At 46.7% G+C, this 23,546-nt stretch overlaps 1 protein-coding gene across 3 annotated transcripts in view; it reads left to right on the top strand.

Annotated features, from left to right (window-relative positions):
• Positions 1-23,546, top strand: part of PRKCH (protein kinase C eta) — a 113,904-nt gene that overhangs the window by 68,300 nt on the left and 22,058 nt on the right. For all 3 annotated transcript variants that reach the window (XM_042047244.1, XM_042047246.1, XM_042047245.1), the window contains one exon: positions 373-527. In XM_042047244.1, the coding sequence (XP_041903178.1) occupies positions 373-527 (155 nt within the window). The remainder of the gene's footprint in view (positions 1-372; positions 528-23,546) is intronic.

Below are 23,546 nucleotides of genomic sequence, written 5' to 3'. Positions count from 1 at the left end.
GCTCAGAGAGTACTGATGAAGGGCTATCATTCCCTGCTGATTCAGGCTAAGGGTAATTCAGGGAAACCCAATGGGAGTTGCTTAGTGATGAGAACATACTTACTGACGTGCCCAATCCACATATGAACAGGAATTGATTTCACAACTGGGGTCAAAACTTCTGGGAGGAGTGCAGGGCAAGGAGGTACTAACAGATCTTCCTAGTATTGACTTGATTTTCCCTGAAAAAAATCAGCCTTTCCCCCCACACACAGTCTCATGTTTACTTAATCTGTTTTTGTTTGAGAGATAATTGTTTTACTAAGACTTTTCTAAGCCTGGCCAAGGATGTGATTAATGCTGTTCATGTTTGTTGTGGTTGCCTGTGTGTAGGATCGCCTGTTCTTTGTGATGGAGTTTGTCAACGGCGGGGACTTGATGTTCCACATCCAGAAGTCGCGGCGCTTCGACGAAGATCGGGCCCGGTTCTACGCTGCAGAAATTATTTCAGCCCTCATGTTTCTCCATGAAAGAGGCATCATTTACCGGTGAGCCCTGCATTCATTGCTTCCCTTTGTCTGAACCCCACAGCTGAGATGAGAGCTGGAGTTCTCTGCTTGAATAAAGAAGTGTCACTTGCTGCCCGCCCAGGAACAAATTGTCAGCTGGGATAACAGTGCCTCCACATTCCTTCTGCACATTGGCCAAGGTGCACCACTTTCCAGGAGGGAATGAGATTTCTGGGCAGGCATTAAATTAAACCTTCCCAGATTTTCTGGGAGGTGAATGTAAGGATCTGTTGCTTTTGCCACAGTGTGCCATGTTATTTCAAGACTAATGCGTACTGGTCACACCAAAGCCTCTGCTTCCCTGTTTAAACCCTATCTATTTCACATACCTATTCAGTGCCACTCATCTCAGCCACTAAAAGTCTTTTCACTCCTGCCATGGTCCTACAGCAGGAGTTTTTCCTTCCTGTCCATGTCTGGCATCTTTGTGTTTGGAACAGGATGGGAGCATCATTGCCTCCATGTGTCAGCCTCCGCTCCAAGTCTCAAGGCTGTTCTCAGGAAGCTGCTTCCCATACATAGTTCTCCTTTGTTATTTGTCATTTTTCTGTACTCACGGGGTCAGTTTGGTTATATTTTTTCCTTTCTGTGCTGCTGAACTGCTCCCCTGTCAGCTCAAGCATAAAGGCATAGAACAGCCAGCATGGATCAGAGCCAGGCTGCTGTGCAGAACCATCCCTGGCCAGCATGACCATTTGACCAGCATCCTCCCTTATGCCCCAGGGGCAAGCAGGGCCTCTTCTGGGATGGAGGAGGACAGCTGGAGCAGAGAGGTGTCATCACTGCCACAGTCTGGTTGTGCAGAAAGGTTTCTTTCTGCCATACTTCACAGAACACCTCTGGCATCCTTGTGCCCAAAGCACTGGGGAGGAGGAGCAGACAGTTGTTCTCTTTGGAATGCTGTTACCTGGAATCCAGCAGCAAAGCACGCATTTTTGAGCATGATCTGCTGTAGCCCTGCTCAGTCCCACTTGCAGCATGCCAGTACTGCAAAGAATAATGTCAGTTCTCTTTTGCTGCTTGGTTACAGTTGTACTGCTGGGATCCAGAGCTGGGTGCAGGATGAGACCAGTCCCAATCCCGTCCAGCTCTGTTAGTGCCATTTCTGTGGGTTGGGTCACACGCTGTCTGATCTGGGACTTTACATAGTTTAACCCAGGAAGTAGGGCATCCTCCCATGATAGATAAACCCAGGTTTGAACTCACTAAAACCAGAGCAGCTGAGGGCTGAAGTGGCCAAAGGGCTGGGGGCTGTGCGAGGGGCACTTCCCTATCTGATGGTGAGATGGTAGGATCAGTCAAGCAAAGGCAGCTTCTCTGTCTCTTCCTACCTTGATCTCCAGTAAGAAACAGAGGGTCAGGTGAGGACACAGAATAGTAAAATATTTTTAAGTATGAACTCATGTGAAATATATGGCACAGTGAAATAGAGGAGTGTCATTTTGATATTCTCCATGTCCTGAGAGCCTGAAGATGACTAATGATATACCCTATGTATCAAGCTCCTAAAGCACAGTGATTGTCTGTATGGAATAGCAAATCTCCTTACTCTACAGCTGGATTTCAGTCTAATTCTTCCCTTGTGAATAATGCCAGCCGCTGAGGAAAGACCCTGCCAGATAATTACGCAAATGACATTACCCTTAAAATAGTGACATCCAGTAGTTATTGTCAATCATTCAGCAGCAAAACTGGGTCTGTGCATAATGTAATGCCATGTGCTTACAGCTTGTCCTGTCTGCCCCAGCCTGCTGCCTGTCACAGGGCAGGAGTAACTGATCCCTCTGGGTTTTGGCACTCTTCGAGTGCTGCTGTATTTCATGATAGAAACTGGAGAAGTAATTGAAAAGCTCCTCAAACAACTGCACAGGCTTTGATCTTGTTAAGAAACTGGTTAAGCTGTGGAGTCAGCTTCAGCTGCATGGGGCAGATCTGCAGGGGGGTGACTTGGTTTCTTGTAATTAGTTGGGGTTCTGGAAGATGTAAGAGGAGAGAGCTGTTGGCTGGGGCTGTACTGAGCTGAGGTTGCTTCTGTGGGGTCACAAACACCAGGCTCTGGGAGAGTGTGCAGGATGGAATCACTGCACTTGTGTAAGAGAGTTCGGATCAGATCTTAGGATCAGAATGTGAGTGCTTGCTTAGGAAGCCGGGAGCAGGGGGCAGAGACACCAGAAATAGCCTGACCAGAAAGGGTTTTGCCACAAGCTCTTCAAGGTGTCTCTTCTTTCTGGATTTCAAGGGTGAGTGGAGGAAAAGAGCTCCTAGAATACTCTGCGTCATTTGTTTTTCTTCTGGGCTTGACTTAATAATGCTGTGTTTTTCCTTGCTCCCTTCAAGATTAAGCAGTTCAGGAAAGAATCTGCATTTACCAGTGCAGTGAGTGTTCTCCTGGTAAGTCAAGTTGCATTTGCCACAAGCACTGCCAAAAGCTGAGTTTTCTCTTCTTTGAAATGCCAGAGAGATTTGAGAGACAGCACTGAAAGTTCATCAAGAAGTAGCTGAAACTTGTCATTGTGGCCTGGGAGGATGGTGCTGGTGGCTGCTAAAATCAGGTGTTCACTGATTCCTTTTTCAGCCACACACAAGCAATTTGAAATAGCTATAGTGCAGTATTTTTGCAATTGCTACTGTAAATCCCTGAGAATGGGGTTCCTGAGGCAGATGATTCATTTTGGTTATAGGTGACTTTTAATGTTAAAACTGGGGTTACAGCTGGATTGGTGCCCTCATGGGATGGTTTTCATGATTCAGCTGGAATTTTCAGTGAGTTTACGCCTCATTTTGAGGAAACTCCTTTTTTGTTACTAAACTGTGGCCAGAATAGGAGTCCCATAAACATACATTGTATGTATTTGGGGCTCTTTAAAAGAGAGATTTCAGTTTCAAAAACCTTTATTTTTTTTTCTCTTCATTTGCAGCACTACAAAGGAGAGATAACTTTCTGGCCTTATCAAGGAAAGGTCTCTGTCTTGGCCTGAGCTGAGGTTTAGCTGTCAACTTAGCAGCACCTATTTATAGTTGCTTCCTGAAAAAAAAAACCCAGCAAGTACTGTGGGGTTCCTTATCCCATCATACAGGGGGAATGCATCCAGACATGAAAACAATCTCTTTACATGTCACATCACAGTGTATTGTGCACCCCTGACCACAGAGGAGTAGGACAAGGACATACTTGGGATCAGCTTATGCTGGTTGTTGCCAGGAAAACATTAGGTAATAATCGTGGTTATTGTAAATAAAATCTTTGCTCACAGGGTGATATTTGTGCACTGCTGCTTTCACCAGGATTATTTCTAAAGGAAATGACTGTGCTGGGTTCTGTTGCAGATAGGTAGGTTGGTTTGTCATTTTTTCTAATGGCTGTATGTGCTGTTTTTCTTGAGGCAGCTTTTGCAGACTTTCACTTTACAGTTCAGCAGTTCCCAGGGTAGGGGAAGCATATTTTGGCTTCTGTGCATGCCAGAAACAAAACAAAGCAGTGTATCTGAGCAGAATTAGGCTGCACAGTGGCTTACTCAGTGCGAGGGAGCTGGTCCACTCACAGCCTGCTAAAATGCAGAGGGATAGTGGATGATTATAAGGGTTTATTTCAAAAGCAGGGCATTTTCTTCTGTGTAGCACTACTGTAAAAATGGCTGGTCTGCCCTGCTGCCCTCAAATTCAAACCTTGTTGTAGGCTGATGTACAGCTTTGGGAGTGGATGGATCCACATGCCAAGGTCACCTACTTGTGTATTGAGGGCAAAGGCGAATATTTCCTTAAATTTGGTTGTTGTGGAGTTGGATTTTTTTGGAGGAGGGGGCTTTGAGGTTTACAGTAAGACCTTTCTAAAGGCAACATAAAGCAGTCAGCCCAGCCTAGTGGTATGGCCTTAACTTTTAAGACAAACTTTTCTCTCTCTCTGCAAATGTGTCTCGCTAGTAGGGTGCCTGGGCTGAGAGGCTCACTCTTGAGAACACATCTCCACTACCTGCAGAGGTGATACAGTGTGCAGGACACTGATACACAGTGTCAGCTGTGCACCCTGTACTTCAGTGGTTTTGCCAGCCTGAGGTGTGGAGTTGGACAACAAAGATACCTCCATGCCCCATCTCACTGCTGGCATAGAGGCAGATAAATCCTTAAGGCTACCCATGGTGTAACCAGGACCCAGAGGAGCTGAAAGGCTGGGGAGAAGGACTGGTTACTGGGTGTCTGAAGAACCTTGTTTTTATCCTGAGGGCTTGTGCTGATCAGCTCATTCCAGTGCCTTTGTGACTGTATTGATGTTTCTAATGCAGCTGACCCATCTGGAGATGTTGGGGGTCTGCTGGTGCCTTATCACACCTCTGGATGTGGGATGGTGTGCAAAGAATCCCTGTGCTCTGGTGTGTAGGTCCTGTGACTCAGTGGTGTTTAATAGGATGCATGGTCCCTTTGGAAGGCAAAAGATAATTCCACACTTACCCAGATAAAGAACATGGTCTGGCCCTGGGGCTGAACTCCAGCTCTTGGGAAAAATAAGAAGAGCATGTTAACAGGCAGTGTTTACTCCTCTGTGTGTTACCTGAGAGCGTCTCCTTTGTGTGTGGGGTACTCCTTATGACAGGGGAAAACTTCATCCTCTGGGATCTGGACAGATTGCTGGATACTGTCCAGGTCTCTGAAATCATCACCTTTCCTTAGTGGAGGAGACCCATGAGGTCTGCCGAGCTGTGTGTCTCATGGCTGTTGGCTTTTATAGGGAATGGCCTCTTTGCAACAGGTTAATTCCCTGCCAATTCAGACAATGAGCCTGTGACACTTGAAGGAAGCTTTACATAAGGCTTTTATGGAGACCAGTTTTGCTGGAAAGACTCCTGCTAACTGAAACAACACTAAGGTTTCTTTCAGCAAAATCAATTAAAAATTATGTGCTGAAAACAGAAGCTGAATGCCTTTCCTAATTACATACAGCCACTGTTAACAGAGCAACTTTTATTAGTGTGCTGTTTGCTTTTTCCATGGGTCAAGACAGTGTAGACACAGGATTCCTCATGTTCACTCTGTTGTTTTTAGTTGTTTTTTTTTTCCTGGCAACTGGTGATTTTGTTTATTCTCATCTCATGCCCTTTTTCACATCTTGAGCCAGATCTTGTTTCCCCTGAAGTCAAGGGGCTTTCCTCAGGGAGGTAAATGAGCAGTTGAACTGGATCTGTGACTGATAGCAGCAGTGCTCTGCAGGGCAAACTGGCTGGGTGGGGGACTATCCAGGGATTACTGATGGTTTGCTTAGGTGCTGTGCATAGCTTTGTTTTCTTGGCAAATAAAGATAAGCCTTTGGTTCAATGAGGTGTTTTTAAGCTTTTCTGAAAGAGAAAGACCTTATAGCAGCCTGGACACCTGATAGCAGCCTTCTAATATCTAAGAGGGGTCTACAAGAAGGCTGGAGAGATACTCTTTGCAAGCGTATGCAGTGATAAGATGTGGGGGAATGGCCTTAAGCTGAAGAAGGGTAGGTTTAGATTGGATATTAGGAAGAAATTCTTTACTGTGAGGGTGCTGAGGCCCTGGCACAGGTTGCCCAGAAGCTGGGGATGCCCTATTCCTGGAAGTGTTCAAGGCCAGGTTGGACAGGGAGGGTGTCCTGCCTGTGGCAGTGGGGGTTGGAATGAGATTATCTTTAAGGTCCCTTCCAACCCAACTGTTTTATTGTTCAGTGAAAGTTTTTGCTTGAATGTGCTACAGTCGATGCCTCTATAGGTAATCTTTGCTGATTTGATGTATTTTATGCCTCTCTTCCCCATGGATTCGGCTTTGTGGGCAGAGTTGTTTGCATCTGAGGAAAGGGTGGGAAACAACTCAGCTAGTGCCAAAATGGGTGTGAGTCTCCATAACCTCAGCTGTGGGATCTGCTTGCTGTCACTTCAAGAACTGTGTTTGGGAGAGTTCCGAGGCTCAGTGCTGTGTGGGATTGGGGCCCTGAAGACCAGAGAGGATATATGTAAGCAGAGCAAAATGAAGGATATGCTGTGTTCTGAGAGCAGCAGAAGGGATGAAATATAAGCTGATTATCTGGTGAATGAGTGAAGCAAATCAGCTAAAAGCTGCAAACTGGCACAGAACAGCATACCAGCAGTCCCATCCCTACAACAACTGCTTAGTGCAGAAGAGGAATTTTCATGCTGGAGTCTCTGGAAATGCTTCATTCAGCTTTAGAAAACATGAAGGGATGGCTCTGAGGGTCAGGAGTGTGGTGATGTCTGTGGCTATCTTATCTGCTAGTCAACAGCTCATGTAGACTGATTTTCCCTTCTAGACAGTGCATCTTCGACATAGTTTTCCACTCAGATGTGGTTGTTGCATGCTTGTGAGATGGGCTCTTTGACAGCCTCTGGCATGCAGTGCTTAAAGGGTTGTTTCTCTGCACTTGATCAAATGGAAAGTGCAGAGAGAGAAAAACCCCAGCCTCTCACGTTTCCGTGTCATGTTTAATCAGTCAGAGTGCAGGACAGTTTAGTCCTGATTTACAGTTATGCTTACGAAGAGCAGTCCTGTTTTGAGATCCACATATCAGATCTCTGTGCCCCATTGACTCCACTGTATATCGTCTGTGAACTTTGGTGGAACTTTCCACATGACTAAGGACTACTGAATAGCCTACAGAAGTTGTTGGCTCTGCCAGTGTCTACTTTTCCTTTATGGTTATTTAAAGGGATTGATTTGAAACCTGCAAACCCTGCACATAATGAGTTTGTATAAATCATTAAAAAACGCAGCTCGAAGGGGCCTCAAGAGTTTGTGTAGTTCATCCACCTGCCCCAAGGCTGGAGAACCTCTACCTGAACACAAGTCTCTCATACTTTCCCTCTTTTTTGGTGTAGCTGCTACATTTGCATATAAAAACTTGTGAACTCTTAAAGGCACAGACTCATTTAGTGAATGCTTACAATGAGAGCTCAGTGTTGTTTGAGAATTCTGGTGCTGGTGGAATAAAAGTAAGTAGTACTGCTCATCTGTGGAGGGGATAAGTGATTAGATGTGAGTTGTGTTCTGGCATTCCTTTTGTGACTAATACTTCCCCATGGAGGCATTTCACAATTAAAGAGCATGCAGATACAATTAAGAAATGGCTACGTGTAACAATTACAGACAAGTTCGTAAAGAAAGGAGACTTAGAAACCAGAATTAGGCTCAATCTTTAAGTCCCAGAGCACCTGGGAATATTTAGATTAGAATTTTTGAAACTAAGAAACTTTTCTACAAAAATACTGGTTTTTCTGTCTTTCCTGCTCTCTTCATTGTATTTTAAAGGCATAAAGGTCATCAGAAGGAGAAAACATAAAAACTGAAATATATTTTATGTTACTTAAAATTTATTTTTAAAAACCGCCCCTAAATATTACTGCTATGTTTTTAGCCAGAAGTGCTCATCTGACTTTTAACATGTTCCCTGATGCCAAGGGCATTCAGGTCTATGATTTCACGAATTTTGAAAACATTTGCTCTGAGATCTCTAAAATTGCCCAGCATTAATCCAGTAATTTTATTGATCTTTTTACCCATCTCAAAATGAGGAAGCTTTCAGTGTCACTCTCAGAGAACATGAGCCCTTCGTTGGCATTAGGGAGGCTGATATATATAGCTGGGGAAAAGGTCTCTCTGTCAACCTTAATAAATGTTTTCTACAACTTTTTGGAAGAAGGATTATGCTGACAAAATGCTGTTGCATCTGCTCCTCTGACTTGCTGAAATGGAAGATTTCTTGCATCACAATGTGTTGCAGTGAGTGAAGTTGCTGTATTTGTAAGGGACACAGTGAGACGCTCAGTGTTGAAATATTTGGCCTGCAGCGACAGCTGTAGTTATCCAGGGAGACTTTGGCTTACTCTTTTAGCAAGTTTTCTTTACTCTGTAGCAAGATTGGCACCTGCTATTTCCTTGGTCAGTAATCCCAGTGTTTAGATCTTGTTCTTTATGCCAGGGACCAGGTGGGTTACTCTGCTTTTATGCAGGCAGAGGAATTTTGTAAAGCCACCCAGCAACTTTTGGTATCAGTGGTGCACCACTGTCACACCTTGTCTGTGGATTCCTGTTCAGAGCTGTCTGTGATGATACAGATATAAGCTAAAAATAACAACACAGTGGAAAATTTTAACTATTACAGGGTAGTGCTGCAGTAATAACTGTTTTACAATTCAGAATTTCTGTGAGAGAGAATTCCCTCTTCTGCTAGTGGTAGCCTGGGCAGGATGGTGGGCACAGCTTTGTTTCTGCCCTCTGCATGCCAGCTGAACTGGTGCTGGGGCTTGTCCTTAGCTGCTGGTGCAGGCCAGGATGCAGTTTGTGGGGCCTATTCCCATGGAGCAAGGGAAAAGCATTGCTCATCATTTGGCCTCTGAGTCACAGCACCTTTGCTGTTAATAGGATGGAGAACCTCCCCTTTTATGAGGCTGTGCCTAAGGGCACAATTTAATCTTGGAATTGTATTACCTGGTTATTGTTCCACTGAAGCAGTGGCAGTATTCCAGCTGACAACAATGGAAAGGGGAGCAAGCCTTCAAGTCTCAACCGTGTACAAATGTGATATATTCAAAACCACAGAGATCCTCCACGCTCTGAGCTGATTTTTTCTGAATCAATTAAAGTTTCACAAGCACGATTTATTATTAACATCCAGAGCCGCTTTCACAAATCTCTCGGCAGCGTGGTAGGGGAGTGCTCATGAATCAAGAAAATTACTTCCAAGTAGGAGAGGTTATTTACTAGCTAAATCCCTGATCCAGGCATACTGCCATGGCTAAGTCTACCCAATAGGATGTGTGTCTCCACATCTGAAGTGTTTCTGACCTGAAGCATTTTTGTCATGGTGCCTGGCCGGAGTGGGTCATGCCACCTTTGGTGGTTGTGCTGGAAAAGGAAGGGGGGTGGAGGAGGGGTTAAATTGGGAAAAGCAGGGTTAGCTGCACAAGGTAGCAGGGGGAAATTAAGCCATGTGCAAACCTGTGTGGTAGCAGGGGCAGTAGGAGGTGTTCCCTTCAGACTCTCCAAGGACATTCCGCTCGGCCAGCATGGGCTGTTGAAGCGAGGCTGCAGCGTGTCTCAGTGTTCAGACTCCGTGGCACTTGGGCTAAGAGTCTGAGCTGCTGTGTGACATTTAGCAAGCAGGCTTTGGGTTTTCTCCTCCCTTCTCTGGATCTTGTTACGTTCCTTTTGGCATTTACCTGGGCATGAAAATGTAGCAGGGTCCCATGTCCTTGTTGACTCATGTCTAAAAGCTGAATTAGTGTGCTTTGTATTTCTGTTTGTCAGTATCTCTCAACCATAAGTTGAGGAATTGTATACTTACCTGTGCTTTGGGGATTTTGACACAATCTTACCAACTTAATGTAATCTTTGACATTTCCTGCACCTTCTCTTTTTTTTTTTTTCTTTTACTTGATAACTATTCTTCCTAGCTGGAGCTCCCCATTCCAGTATTATTCATATCATTTCTCATATATTTTGAGCAGTAGCTTGAAACTTTGTGCCCAAACAGCAGCTTTACAGCCAGAATTCCTACCTTCAGACTCTGTTGAGCACAGAGGGAGAAAAAACCTTGGCAGCTGACTCCTGCTTCTTGCTGCTCTGCCCAGCTGAGATAAGTGAGAAAGCCAAGGAGAAGCTGTAACTCCTGCCAGCTGGCCAAGCTCCCAAAGTAATAGTCCACCCACTGGGAAGGTCAGAAGGCAGCACTGCCTGGCCACTCCACCCTTGCAGCAGCACAGAGTGTGGAGACAGAGCTGGTCCTGCCATTCTTGCTCCTGCTGGGGTCTCTTTGGGGCCAGGGCCAACCCCCATGGCAGGGTGACAGCTCTCGTTGTCCTTTGTGCTGCTTGAGATGCAGCAAGCCAGGGAAGACTGAGGCAGTCAGCTCATGCCTCACACTACAGAGTTAATTTTGAAGTTGGGGTGGCTGATGGATGGCAGGTGATCTGCTGGTGGTAGGTTTGAGATAGGACTGGTGTAACTCCTTCCTGAATTCATGTTTTTCTCCCCTATCCTTACACAAAGAGAAAATGCCCAAATAAGCCTTTGTGGCACCATATCTGTTAAATAAATAGCTTTTATCAGTGACTGAGCCACTTGAAACATAGTTCCCTGTCTGCTTTCAAAAAAGGCAGTACTAGACTGTGCTGCTTCTTGGAACTCATGAGCTTTTGGAAATGAGCCAGAGCAAAGGGAGAGCAACTTTCAAACCCCTAAAGCCACAAGTCATCTGTGGCTTGAGTGGGCTGAAGTTGGATTCATGAGTGGAAAGTCTCTATGTCACAGATCCCCCTACACTCTTTTGATCTTGTGAAATTGCCCTACTCACTCAAATTGGTGACTGCCCTGACAGGGATAGCCCTGGGGGAAAGACAGCTATTTGGTGTGATAAAATGAATGGGAAACTATCTTGCAGCCTGCCCTATTTACTGCCCGTCATCATCTCCACTCAGAGCTGCCTTGGAGTCCTTCAGGACTGACATTTTTCCCAGGCCACAGGACAGTCAGCAGAAGTTCCTACCAGAGCTGTTGGATGCTGCTTCCCAGCATCAGCCAGTGGCATCTCTGGATCCCTGCTGGCCAGGAAGCAAGGCAGCAAATGCCAAATATTGCCAGTAAGCTGACATTGGAATGGGGACACGTGGAAGAGAGGGGATAGTCTTTGGAGGCCTGGCTATTGCCTCTGCATGAGTTAAATGTGGTATGGAGTATTGGCTATCTCACGTTCTGTTATGTCCAGGACAGGTTAATTGAAGTCACTGTTTGACTGCCTGAGAGCCTTCCCTACTTTCTCTTCACTTTCTTACAACCAGGTTCATGCTGAAATTCTCCATCTCTTCTCCAGGGAAGCTCCTAATATTTCCAAGTCTTTGCTCTGCCTGTGTCTTCCTTGGGACCTTGCTGTGCTTTGGGGTAGTTCAGGTTGTTCTCCTGTTCCCTGGGGGATGCAGTTAAAAGACAGCTGTCCTTCAGTAGAGTTGGGTTGTAGAAATAAGCACATCATTGCCATAAGATCCCTATTTCTCTGAAGCCCACAGTGAGTATGTAAGGGTGTGTGGAGCCTCTGGATGTAGCACAGGCACTGCTTGCTCCCAGGCTTTCTTTGGACTGTGCTGGCACAGCCATGCACAGCACTGGCCAAGTCAGTGTCTGTCCCAGCGCTGTTATGTAAGGAGGAATTTCAACATTAATTACCTGTCTTGGCTTTGGGTTTCATTCTGTCTCTCCAAACACCAGAATGAGTCTCAGAAGGTTCCATGTGGCTTCTGCAAACAAAACAAACAAACTTTATTTTACAGGCTCTGGGCTCTGCTGCTTTCTGCCAGGAGCATCCGCTCTTCTGGGACGTTTTCCCTTTGTTTCCCTGCCGCTGAGGAGGGACAGCAGGTTTTCTGGAGATGCTGCTGAGCATAGCTAACATGCTCAAGTATTTGAGCTGCAGGGAGGCTGGCACTTCCAGTCAGGCCGATTAAAAGAGAAAAATTAACATTTCCTTTTCTCTCAGCCACCTTCCTCCCTTCTGAAGGGCTGGGGGAGGGAGGGATGCCGCCAGGGCTGTAGAGGCTGGCTGGGACAGTAGTGTGTGCTGGGCCAGAGGTATCTGTGTGGATCATGTTCTCCCTAATGGCTTTCCTCCCCCCCATCTGAAGTCATTAATGCTTGTTAAGCCAGGATGGAAACAAACCCAAACAACAACAGTCTACAAAATAATTCCGTCACTCCAGACTGGTTCTTTTTATTTCTCTAGTGAAGCAATTAGTCTCCTGTGATCCCATTTTTAGCCAGACTGGAAACAACCAGCTGGACAATAGTGAATTCCTCTCCTGGCAGAGCAGTCATTGGATTTGCTCCCTGATGGGAAAGGTGAGGTGAGTTCCCTTGCCTGTCTCTAGGGGAAGAATCTCCCTGCAGAAATTCCTGTGGGCCTTGCTGAAAGCCCTATTTTTGTGCAGCCTCTCCCAGTGAGTCACAGCCTCTGGCTCTCTGGCTACTCTGAGAGCTCTCAGTACCATGGGTTTTCTCCCAGCCCACTGCAGGGTTAACCCCTCTGTGGTTTTGCTCTTATGCCTGTACAGCCCATCCCACTCACTGGCTGATGATGCTGACTGTGGGTGCCAGAAAGTCATGAAGTAACTTGTGGTTTATACCAACAACAGGCTGATGTAGGACTCGTGTGGAGGTGGGGTGAGACTTTTCCAGTCTCGCTCATCTGAGTGGTACTTGATCCTAGGAAAGACTCAGCCCGTGTTAGGGGACAGTGCTGTGGAGCAGCAGAGTGTGACACAAGCAGGGTCTGGCAAAATTCGGGGTGTGTGATAGGGAGGAGAGGGGGCAGCTGAAGTCACTGAGACTGCCACCTGAACAGGCTGTGCAGAGAAGTTGTGGATGCCCCATCCCTGGAAGTGTTCAGGACCAGGCTGTGTGGGGCTTGGAGCAATCTGCTCTAGGGGAAGGTGTCCCTGCCCATGGCAGGGGGGTTGGAACGAGATAATCTTTAGGGTCCCTCCCAACCCCAGCCATTCCGTGATTTCTCTTCTATGATTCTCTGAAGTCCTGTGTAGCACCACACAGAGCTGTGGGGGCAGCTTGGCCAGAGCCACCCGGGAAATGTCTCAGTTCCTGTAACTGCTTGAGAAACATGAGTAAGGTGAAGTGCTGTCCTCTGCCCAGGGCAGAGCCTGCAGCTGTGCCACACACAGGGCCTTTCTCTTGCATTTGAGGATTTTTTAGGGTGTGGGGAAGCACTGGGTTCCCCCTCCATCACTGCAGCTCCCTGCAGGGCACCGCCTGCCAGGCATGCAGCACCTTCACTGCCCTGAAAAATGCGGATGATGGGACAGGGTATGAAAAGGCAAGTACAGCTGGAGAGCACTGTGGCCGTGCTGCTGGAGGAGGAGGCTTAAATCACCAGAAAAAGGGATCTTGCTGTCTAGGTTCTAAAAAGCAGCCCCGATGCCACCTTAGCAGCTGGACAGTGCAAAACCCAGACACTTCCCTTTCAAGATGCAGGAAGGCTCTACGCCCAAATCCATGTTTTACCTCATACACATGAGGTAAAAGCCACAGGGTTTCTAGTCAGATGCCAGGAAAAGCTGCAGCTGCCCAGAAAAGGGCAGCTGAGGACAGAGGGGAGCTCTGCTCACTTGGCTGCTGGGATTAAGAGCAGTTCACCACGTGTTCGAGTCATGTGTCACCAACGCCACAGCTCTGACTCCTGTGGTATGAAGGTGCCGTGTGGGCATCGGGGCCGGTGGGCTGTGGAGTGCTTCTCCTTGAGATGGAAAGCCAGGGTGGAGAAACACTTGGCAAAGAAGTCTGCCAGGCAGGCTCATCTGGGGATGCACAGGAAAAGTGTTTCTGCCTGATCCCTGCAGCTTGGATCAGCTCTGGGGCAGAGCCTGCTGCATCCGAGCATCACCCTGGGTGTTGGCTGCTCCCGCTCCGTGCCTGGGCGGAGCCGCCGTGGTTGCTGTGGAGGGATGAGAGGCTGTTGATAAACATTGTCATCTTGTTGGGTGTTCTCTGTTTTGAGTCATTCCAGCCATGCTGATGGTTGCTGGTGGTGCCAGGAGTGCCAGCAAGCGCTTGATGCCCAAGGGTTGAGTTCCAGGTGGTTGTGGAGATGCAGGCATGTGCAAGGGAAACTCAGGGATTCAAAACTTGCAGCACGAAATTAAGGGATTGGCTGGAGAGGAATCAGGATGGGTTTGCGTTTTTATCACTGTGGTGCTTCCCAAGTCACCACAGGGACAATGGGAGGTGGGAAGTGAAAGTAACCCAGTGTTTAAAAGCTGATTCCAAATGCCCTTGGATGTAACCTTCATGATAAAGTGGCTGCTGTGTTATGGTGTGATTGGTTGCTTTCCTGTTAACAGTGCAGGACAAAGTACACTGCAGCACCCACACCACCACCCCCCACTCAGTGTCCTGTGCTCTCACAGCCACGAGATCATTTCAGGTACTGTGAAATCATTCCTCTTGCAAAACCATGAAAAAGTTTGCAAACCATTTGTGAAGTAAAGTATTGTGGAGTCTGCTTGAGAACAGAGATGGAGGACAGATAAACCACTTACAAATTATGTCCCCAAAGTGCAGAGAGGACATGGGTCATCTATTGCTCCATGTCTGCAAATCCATCTAGAAAAGTTCCAGGGGTTCATTAGCTTTAATGTGCCTATTGTGGGTGATGCATTTCAGCATGTTGGTATTAAAATAATGCCCTTTTTATTACTTCTTCTCAGGACAGTACAGTCATTCTGCTCTCTCTGAGCCTCCATGGTCTTCCATTAGTCCTCAATCAATTATTTATTCATGGGAGAGTATCTGAAAGCTGCAGTCCAGTCTGAGAGCAGCAGCACTTGACTGCGGAGATGAGTTTGAAGTACTTGATGGCTGAACCCACTGGAATGGTCAATAACATTAAGAACTGCTTTCCTGCCACAGAATAAAAATATAGTCTTGTAGGTGGAGAGTGCTAAACTTTGATGAGGACATGAGCTAAAAACCAATGCACTTTAGATGTCACCTGGGTATAGCTTTAGTGAGCACAGACAAGGAGTTTTTTGAAAATCATCTTGCCTTCAAGTTGACTAACTTCTGTATTGTGATAGAAAATGTGTATTGTTGTGCAGTTCTGGCCTGTATTGTAAACATGGGAGGTGTAGGTAAAAAATCTGTAATTCTGAGTTTTGATCTGATGTGGTGTCTCAGCAAGAGGCACCAAGATTTTTGCCTGATGTTTCTTTTCTCCCTAGACTAGAAATAAGTTTCAGTGGGGATTTGTGGTGTCTTCTTCCTGACTCAAAGGGATTTATAAGCAAGACATATAGTTGGAGCCTGTGTAAGCAAGAGGGACCTGACAGCTTCAGATCTTCCACAGCTAGAATAGTAAAATCTGAATATGACAAGGGGCATAATTCCAGAAAGACACACAGTACTCTGGGTATCCTTCTCCATGGTCATATGTTGCAGAGGCCAAAGGGGCTTGCTGGGACTTGATGTATCAAAGTGCTAAAAATTCAAGGGCTAAGCAGTGTAAAGGCAGACTTTCCCCATTCATGTCCCGTTTGTATTTTTTCTTGGTGTGGTCAGTGGAGGCAGTGCTTATTTTATTTTGCCATTCATTTGTTTCCTGTATAGCAGGAATGAGGGAGTTGGCAGCTCCTTGTGCCTGGTAGCCATGTCAGGGGACCATCACTTGACCCCTGCTCTGAGTTACTTCTGCTTTGCTTTCAATCAGACAGCCACCTAAGGCACCTAATTTGAGAACTTTGGTAGCTTGGTCAGCTAGTGAGTCAAATTTAGAGGGGCTGAAGTGGCTTGGGAAAGCATCTGTTCCCCTGTGCCCGCTGAAGAGGGAGCCCAGACCGGTGAGACTTGTGGGTTAAGTACTTGATGTGAAGTGGGGACAACACCATCCAGCATTGTTCATGGGCAGTTTGGGGGTCTGCTTGATGCTGTGTGGCATTTGGGGTGACAGGGGATCTAGTCTGTCCCTGCTGGCCTGGCACAAAGGTCAGTGTCACTGGTTCCTGCACACAGGCAGCCTGGGAGGAGTCGGAGTGGGGCTGCAGAGAGCTCAGCATGCCCAGCCAGGAATTCCACCTGGCTCTGCCCTGCTTATCCAGGATCCTTTGGCTTCACACAGCTCTGGGTGAATCACCTGTAATGAGTGAATAACAACAGTAATTCACATGAAGCGAGAATCTAAATCTTGGGATAATGACCCATCTGCTAGGCTCCTGCAAAAGCCTCTTCCATTTTATATTTAAGTGATTGGTGTGGCCAAAAGCAGGGAGATCAGAGCAGTCAGAAAAGCACTGTGTTTGCCCAAACACTGGAGTTCCTGTTCCCTGGAGTTTTAGAAAAAAAAGAGCCAATTATATCAGTGATGGTGTCAGTTTGTTTTTTTAAGAAACAGCTCTCAAGACAGCATTTCCTAGGAAATTCATTTAAACTTTGTTCCAGGGGGAACCAGGCAGAACCCCCTCCTGTGCAGCAGTGGGATGGCTGTGTGCTTTGTGCCCACAATGTGTCACTAGCAAGGAGACTGTTCATTTGCTCTGTGCATAAAAATTCAGTGCAGATGGTGAGATTTTAAAAAGCATCCACAGCGGGCCAGCACGGATGCTCCCTCAGAAGTTAGTAGTAGGTTTGGCAGTGGAAATCTACAGGCCAAAGCAAGGTGCTTTTAAAAAAGCCTGTCTAAAAATACAGTACTTCTGCCTTCAGCTTTGTTTATTCCGTTGTAGAAAGGAGATTAGCACCTATAGCCTTAGCTTTATTAATCTGGATCTGTAATTCAGAGCCTTAATAAGGTTAAGTAATTTTTTTTTCTCAGGGCCTAATTCAAAATTGAGTGAACTTTACAGGATTTTTTTTCCCACTGATTTCCCTGGATTCAGAGTCAGGCTCAGCAAACCTTACCTGTGTCAGATGAATGTGGAGAGCAGATTTCCTGGTTCCAGGCAGGAATGTCCTTGCCACAGAGCCCTGCTGGCATTGCCAGTACCAGCACAGGTTGGTTTTCTGCCCAAGCCGGTGCCGGAGGCAGTCTGCACACATCATCCTGATGGAAAGGGACACCTTTATTTTCTTTGATATTTCTGGGAGTGAAATACACCTCCTAGGACTGGAGTGTGGGGAGGGTGGATTCCATGTCAGCTGTGGGATGAGCAGGAGAGTTGCTTTGGTGTGGGCTACTGTGTCATTCCCCCAGGGCAGGCTTAGTGGCACACAGCGGTGAAATGGGCACCTGTAACTGTGTTCCAGTGGAAGGAGGAGCCTTTTCAGCGGCATAGGCCAACCCTGATCCTACCAGGACAGCTTGGAGCTGGGACAGGGCCTTCAGCAGCCCTGTGGTGGGCTGTGGGCAGCTGGTGATGACTAATCCTGGATAACTCTTACTCCATCTTACAGTGTTGAGACCGTGCTGTGCTGCGGGCACAAACCTGATTTAATTTTAATTTCCATATCAGGCTTTGAATCAACATTGATCTATTTTTGTCAAAGTGACACAACAAGCTTGTGCTTTTTAACCTCTCCTAGCTCCATCAGTCACCTGATTCTTGTTCCTGCATTTGGGTCTTGAGTCTGTTGTGTGCCTCCTCTGAAGACTTCAGGCAATGAGATGCACAAAAAGAAGCATTGTGGTTGGGGGGTTTTTTTTGTTTTTTTTTTTTCCTTTTTCCCTCTTTTTCTGGCAACGGTAAAATAGGAGCTCTGTTGGGAGCAACTCAGCAAGTAATGTTTCAGGGCCAGCAAATTCCAGTGTTGCTGCCCAGTGGGACTGAGGAGCAGGACCAGGCTGGCAGCTCATCCGGAGGGGGGACGTGTGGCGCGCATACCAAAAGCTGGACACGAAGCCTTTTTCTGTTCACCTCTCCTCTTTCTGCAGTAAATGGGAGGACATTTGCTCTGGGATTCAGGGAAATACCTCAGGTGTAGCTCCTCTTTCCTGATTAGAGTCCCACATAAAAGTGCAGCAAATAATACACAGATTATATATAAGTATCTATAAAAAATGCAAGCACACCAATTTGGATGTGTAAGTACATTATAGGGATTGTGCCATCTTTGGGATTACTCCAGTGTGGCAACCTCCAGCGCGTCTGTGTTTCACCAGTAATGGCTCTGGCTCGTGGCTGCCCCATTTCACAAGAGTGTCTTTTTGCCCTTGTAAAGCTGCCTTTGGACACTGTCATCAGCCCCCTTACAGCTGCTGTGGGTGTAATAAAGGGGAAGCTTGTAGGTGTGCCCGACCCCAGAGGGACTCAGGGCACCTGTGAGGTCCCGCTGGGTCTGTACCACCAACGTGGAGGAAGCTCTGTGATTATCTCTCGTGGTATGCCCTGGGATTTTAGTCTCTGCCTTTATACTTGAGCCTACCACTCTTGTTTTAACTGGAGGATGAATCATGCCTGCTCATCTCAGCAGCAATGAAATCCTGTGAGTAATTGTGTTCAGCTTCCACAGGAGCCCTTCTGAAGTGCCCAGAGGGGAGGGGAGGTGGGAATGCTGGTGCTTCAAACCACCGGAGAGGTCTTGGATGCTGGGTAATGCCATGTCCTGTGCTGTAAGAGAAGTCAGTGCCTTGGGCACTGCTTTGTCTTCGGAGCAGCAGCCCGGAGTTTACCAGGAGAGGGCCAGTGCCCTGATGTGGGCTGGGGAACTGCTTCCAGGGAGCCCTTGCCAGCAGGAAGGGGTCAGGCAGATGGACAGCCAGCAGTGCTGGGTGCCGGTCTGTGTCTGCCAAAAACCCCATGGTGCTGCCTCAATGCAGGCAGATTGCTTGCATAAACTTGTCCTTGTGCTTGAAGGGCTGCTTTACTTAAAGATTAAAATAATAATAATAACGGAGCACTTCTGGATACAGTGCTTGCCAGTCTGTTTAGTCTGAAGCCCAAGCAACAGAGCAAGAATGTGTTTTAGAGCTTAATCAGACTTACCCTGTGAGTGTGCAAGACTGATACCAAGTGCCTTTAGACACCTGAAGAGCACAGGTGCAGGTGTGAGGATCTGTCTTGCACTAATTCACAAACCCCCTGACCTTGCCCTCAGGGCGGTCCTTGGCCGTGTGCTGTGGTGAGAGTTTTCAGAATGTTCTAGTGTTGCGTCTCGAGTCTGGACTCGAGTCCGTATTGCATCAGTCTATAACATCTTGTGTTGCAAGAGAGGTGGAGCCTGCTTTGGAGGCTGAGTGTCCCTAATCCATCACACCTTTATCCTAACCCATGGGTGCAGAGCCTTTCCAAAGGCTCTGTGTACCAGCAGGGTGAGTTGGGTGAAGCAGAGACAAGCCAGGAGGCTCTTGTTGTATTCTGCCACATTCCCCTCCCCAGCTCTCTGTGGAGTCTACAGGATGTGCTCTGGTGGGATGAGGCTGTAAAATCCCCAGGAACTGTGCTGGGCTCCTAGCTGGAGCACTACTCAGATGCTAAGGTGCCTGTAGGATGGAGCTTTCCCAGAAGCCTCCTCTGGCTCCCACGGCCAGCAAGGACAGGCTGCTGTCTTCTGTTAAATGGCCCCGCAGTAAGTGTGGATTTTCAGTAGAGTTTCACTTACTTGTGCCACTTACCCCGAGTCTGAGTTGGATCCTTGAATCATTATATCACATTTCTGCTATTGCTTTGTTTGTGAGAAATGAGAAGGTCAGCCTGGAGCCGTGGTGGCTGTATTTACAGTCCCTAAACACTTAAGTCTGGTCAGCTTTTGAAAACAGCTTCTGGCTGTTAGGCCAGTGCAGAAGGGCACTTGCTATGTTTCATTCCTACTTTCTGGTAGTTACGATACAAATACCTGGAGAGATCTTCCCTTCACTTCTGGCTGTTACACTGCACTGCAGGTTGCAGTTTGCTGTAGCCAGGCTGTCTGTGTGGCTGACAGTGGTCTGGGTGGGTTTCACCTCAGAGGTTGTTTGGAAACCAAAATAAATGTTTTCTTTACCCAAAGGAATGTTTTTCAAGGAAACAAAGAGTTGAAGTTATGTTTTGCAGACGCTGTGTATTTCGACATGACTTCCGTGCAGTGCTGCGGAGAATGGGGCGCACAGACTAAATCCCATGGGATTTTAGGGATTGTGCTGGGAAGCTGCAGGTGTGTAGAGCAACACTTTCCATCTCAGCCTGCAGTTCCCACGCAGTGGTGTGTGTAAATGCCTACACACTGGTTATATGCTGGGGAACCACCCTGTCCTGCCTCTGGTTCTTCCCTTGGTGCTGTGCCCACGAGGGTCCCTCTGTAAGCGCAGGGAGTTGCTCCAGCTGTGCTAATTTCCCCTGTAAAGTTGAACAGAAGTCAAATTAAATAAAGACTGGAAGGGACTGCCAGCTCGTCTTTTTATTTGGTAGCAAAACTCAGGATTTCAACTGGTTTTTTCCAGCTTAGTGCAGCTTGATCTTTTTCTGATCTCTGCTTTGTGACTCCCTTTATCAAAGGCCAGTAACCTGGTGTTTCATTTGTGATTTCAGTGTTTCCTCCTGCCCTAAAGATGTGCCTAAGCAAATACCAGCAGCTCAGCTTGGGTTTTTATCTCGTAGCTCTGGTGGAATATGTTGCAGGTGTCAGCTTCAGCCTGTATTTACTGCTGCCACTCCACTTTACCACGGCCTAGGACATGCTTAACTCTTCCTTGGGGCTGTGAGAATATGAGTTTCTGGTTATAAAAGCTTGCTTGATCATACAAATAAATAATGTTTGGCTGTTACTAAAAAAATGTGGGAGATGTGAACCATTTTCTGTGAAGGAATTTATAAGCAAGTTCTCTACAACCCAAGACATACAACAGAAATAGCCTTAATTCCTAAAGTGGTATAAAGTCTTGGGGACAAAATGTGGAGGTCCCTAGTCCAAAGCTGATGGGAATAGATTCATGAAAATAATTATTTTCTTTGCGTTTCCTAACTGAGTCTCCAAAATTTAGTATGGAAAGAAAGACAGAAAAACATTTTGAGGGCTCAGAATTAATGTTAAGGCTTTTTTAAAGCAATAATATTTTTTTGCAAGTCAAGAGAGCATTGCTTTCAGGTAAAATAAAATATTTTAGTTTGGATGTTCCTAATGAATGCAAAGTAAAATGGGAAACAGCATCAGCTCCACATGAGTATTTAGGGCTTTACATAAAATTGAGACCTCCATCTGTTCTCCTCCTTATTTAATCAAAGTATGGGTTTAAATCTGTTGTCCACTATATTTGGAGCAAAGCCTTCAACTCGAAAAATACTACCTTTTCCTTAAGTACCTTACCAACTATGCTATTCTGCAGGTTGTACATCTTTCATTCTCTTCTGCTGAAGTTGCTTCATTTAAAAAAAAAAAAAATTACAATGGCATTGGAGCAGGAGTTGGAAATGGGTATTGCTCTGGCTACCAGAGCAGGCATTAGAAGCACGTTTTTCTGCATCGTGATGGAGATTGCAGTATTTCTGTGAAGTAAAATGACTTCAGCAGAAGAGGTGGAGAAAAATTAAAATCTCATCCCTGCTTGCAAAGGGATTTGAATGCACATTTGCTCACCCAAAAATGTTTCCAAGGAGTGTCTAAAGGGAAAGTTTTTCCCCTTCAGAAATGCCAAAGTTACTCATTTAGTTAATTTCAGGTTTGGGGATTTTGTTTTTCATTGTGTATTTTTTGAAAACCATTTGGCTGGAGTTTTATGTTAGTCACACCTACCTTTGTGGCTGGCACCCACAGCTTTCATGACTGAATGATTTGCATTGCGATGGGAACACTAGGCTTTAATGAGCTTTAAACTGAACCTTTGAGATTAGCAAACCTGGGATAACCTTGAACAGAAGCAGGAAGCCAGTGTTTGCCACCCTTACTCTTCTGGATCCTTACATGTACAGCTCTTACCACAACAGGATGATAAAACCAAAATAGGGGAAAAACCCACCAAACTTCATCCTTCCAAATACAGTTTCTACATCATGAGTGAGATGGTCGGAGCGAGTGGCAAGTACGTGTATAACACACATTCCCTGGCAAAACTCGCCAGTGCAGGGAAATTGCATTTGACAGATGCTTTGGAAAAGGATCAGATCATCTGCAGTTGTAATTTTGGGTTTTTTTATGAATGTCAAACTCGAGCAGCAGATGTGCAAAGAACACCTCTCCCAGTGAGTGACACTGAAGCAGCTCATTTTATCATTTCTTCTGGGTCTAGACTAAACAAGGCCATTAAGCCAGTGTGCCATAGCTGAGGGTGAGGACAAAGACAGCCTTTTCTGAGTCAGGATGAAGCCTGTTTTCCAGGGAAGGTTTGCCAGTGAAAGGCAGAACCTCAGCCGGACCTTAGAAACGCAGCCTCAGAAAACCTCTCTGCCGTTACTGCTTCATGGAACTGCTAAAAATATTGAATGGAAAATGCAAGTATTAAGGAAATGAGGTAGATTTGGCCTTTCTGAGCTGGATGGCTTCCAGTTTCATCAGCTTCCTGGAATCCTTGCTGCGAAAATGAAGAGCTCCTTGTAAATCTCAGAGAACTGTCAGTGTTTTTCCTCTCATGTGGCCGTGCTGGCTTACAGGGTTCGGTGTGTGGGGAGACCTCTCAGCATCAAGCAGTGAGTTCAGAGCTCACAACTGCTGGGATGGCTTGAGACAAATGCTCAAACCACAGCTTTCCCAGGGAATTATCTTATGGGACAGCCAGAGAGAGCAGGCTCCAGAGGAACCAGTGGCTGAGGCTGCCACTGTGCTGGCCCACGAGACCTGCTTCGAGAGGGACGTGTGGGATCATCTCCTGTCACTTTGCTGAGCAAAGAGCATTGAGCAGCCTTCTGTGGTCATGGGAGGTCCTCTTCTGAAATGATCTGCACGTAGCCAAGGGCCTGAGCAAGTGAGAGCCAGAGTGACGTCACATTACAGGTTATGTGAAAATAGAAAATGCAAGTGTTGGGTTTCACACTGCTGGACAGAAGTCAGGAGGAGACAACAGACACTGTTAATGGGTTTAACGTGCAGTGTGGAGAAGCCAAGGGCTGGAGCTTTGCCTCATGTGGTTAAAACTATGCTTACCCAGCGAGAGGCAGACAGTTTAAATTTAATGTCAATTACGGAGATAGAGGCTCTCTGGGAGGACACAGCCAGCGCAGCACTCTTGCACCTGCAGAACTCCTGCCATCTCAGAGCTGGGATGAGCATGGTGCACTATGCAGCTAGCAGGGATTTGGGGGTTCCTGCAGCATGTCCTGTGGGGCAGAGTCGGGGAAGTGGCAGCATGCCCTGGTGACGTGGTCAGCAGAGCTGGCCCAGCCCCACAGCTGTCTCTTGCCTCTGCTCCTCCACGTTTGTGATTGTGTTTCTGCTGGCTCAGATGGTGTATTTTGAGGTAGTCCCAAAGCATGCCAGGACATGGTGCATGTTCCAGGGAACAGGGGGAGGTTTGCTAGGGGGATCTCCACACGAGTTCACCAAAATTCCCCTTCCAGTTGTACCTTTAGGGGCACACCGCAACAGTCAGCACTGCCCAGGACTGAGAAGGTGTTCGCTGCATTTAAATCTGAGCCAAGAATA

This window comes from Corvus kubaryi, unplaced genomic scaffold (assembly GCF_017639235.1).
Source record: "Corvus kubaryi isolate FWS band 111438036 unplaced genomic scaffold, C.kubaryi_AGA036_p1.0 66, whole genome shotgun sequence".
NCBI lineage: Eukaryota > Metazoa > Chordata > Aves > Passeriformes > Corvidae > Corvus > Corvus kubaryi.
Note: the sequence above shows the minus strand (reverse complement) of the source record. Positions and strands in the feature narration are given on the sequence as shown.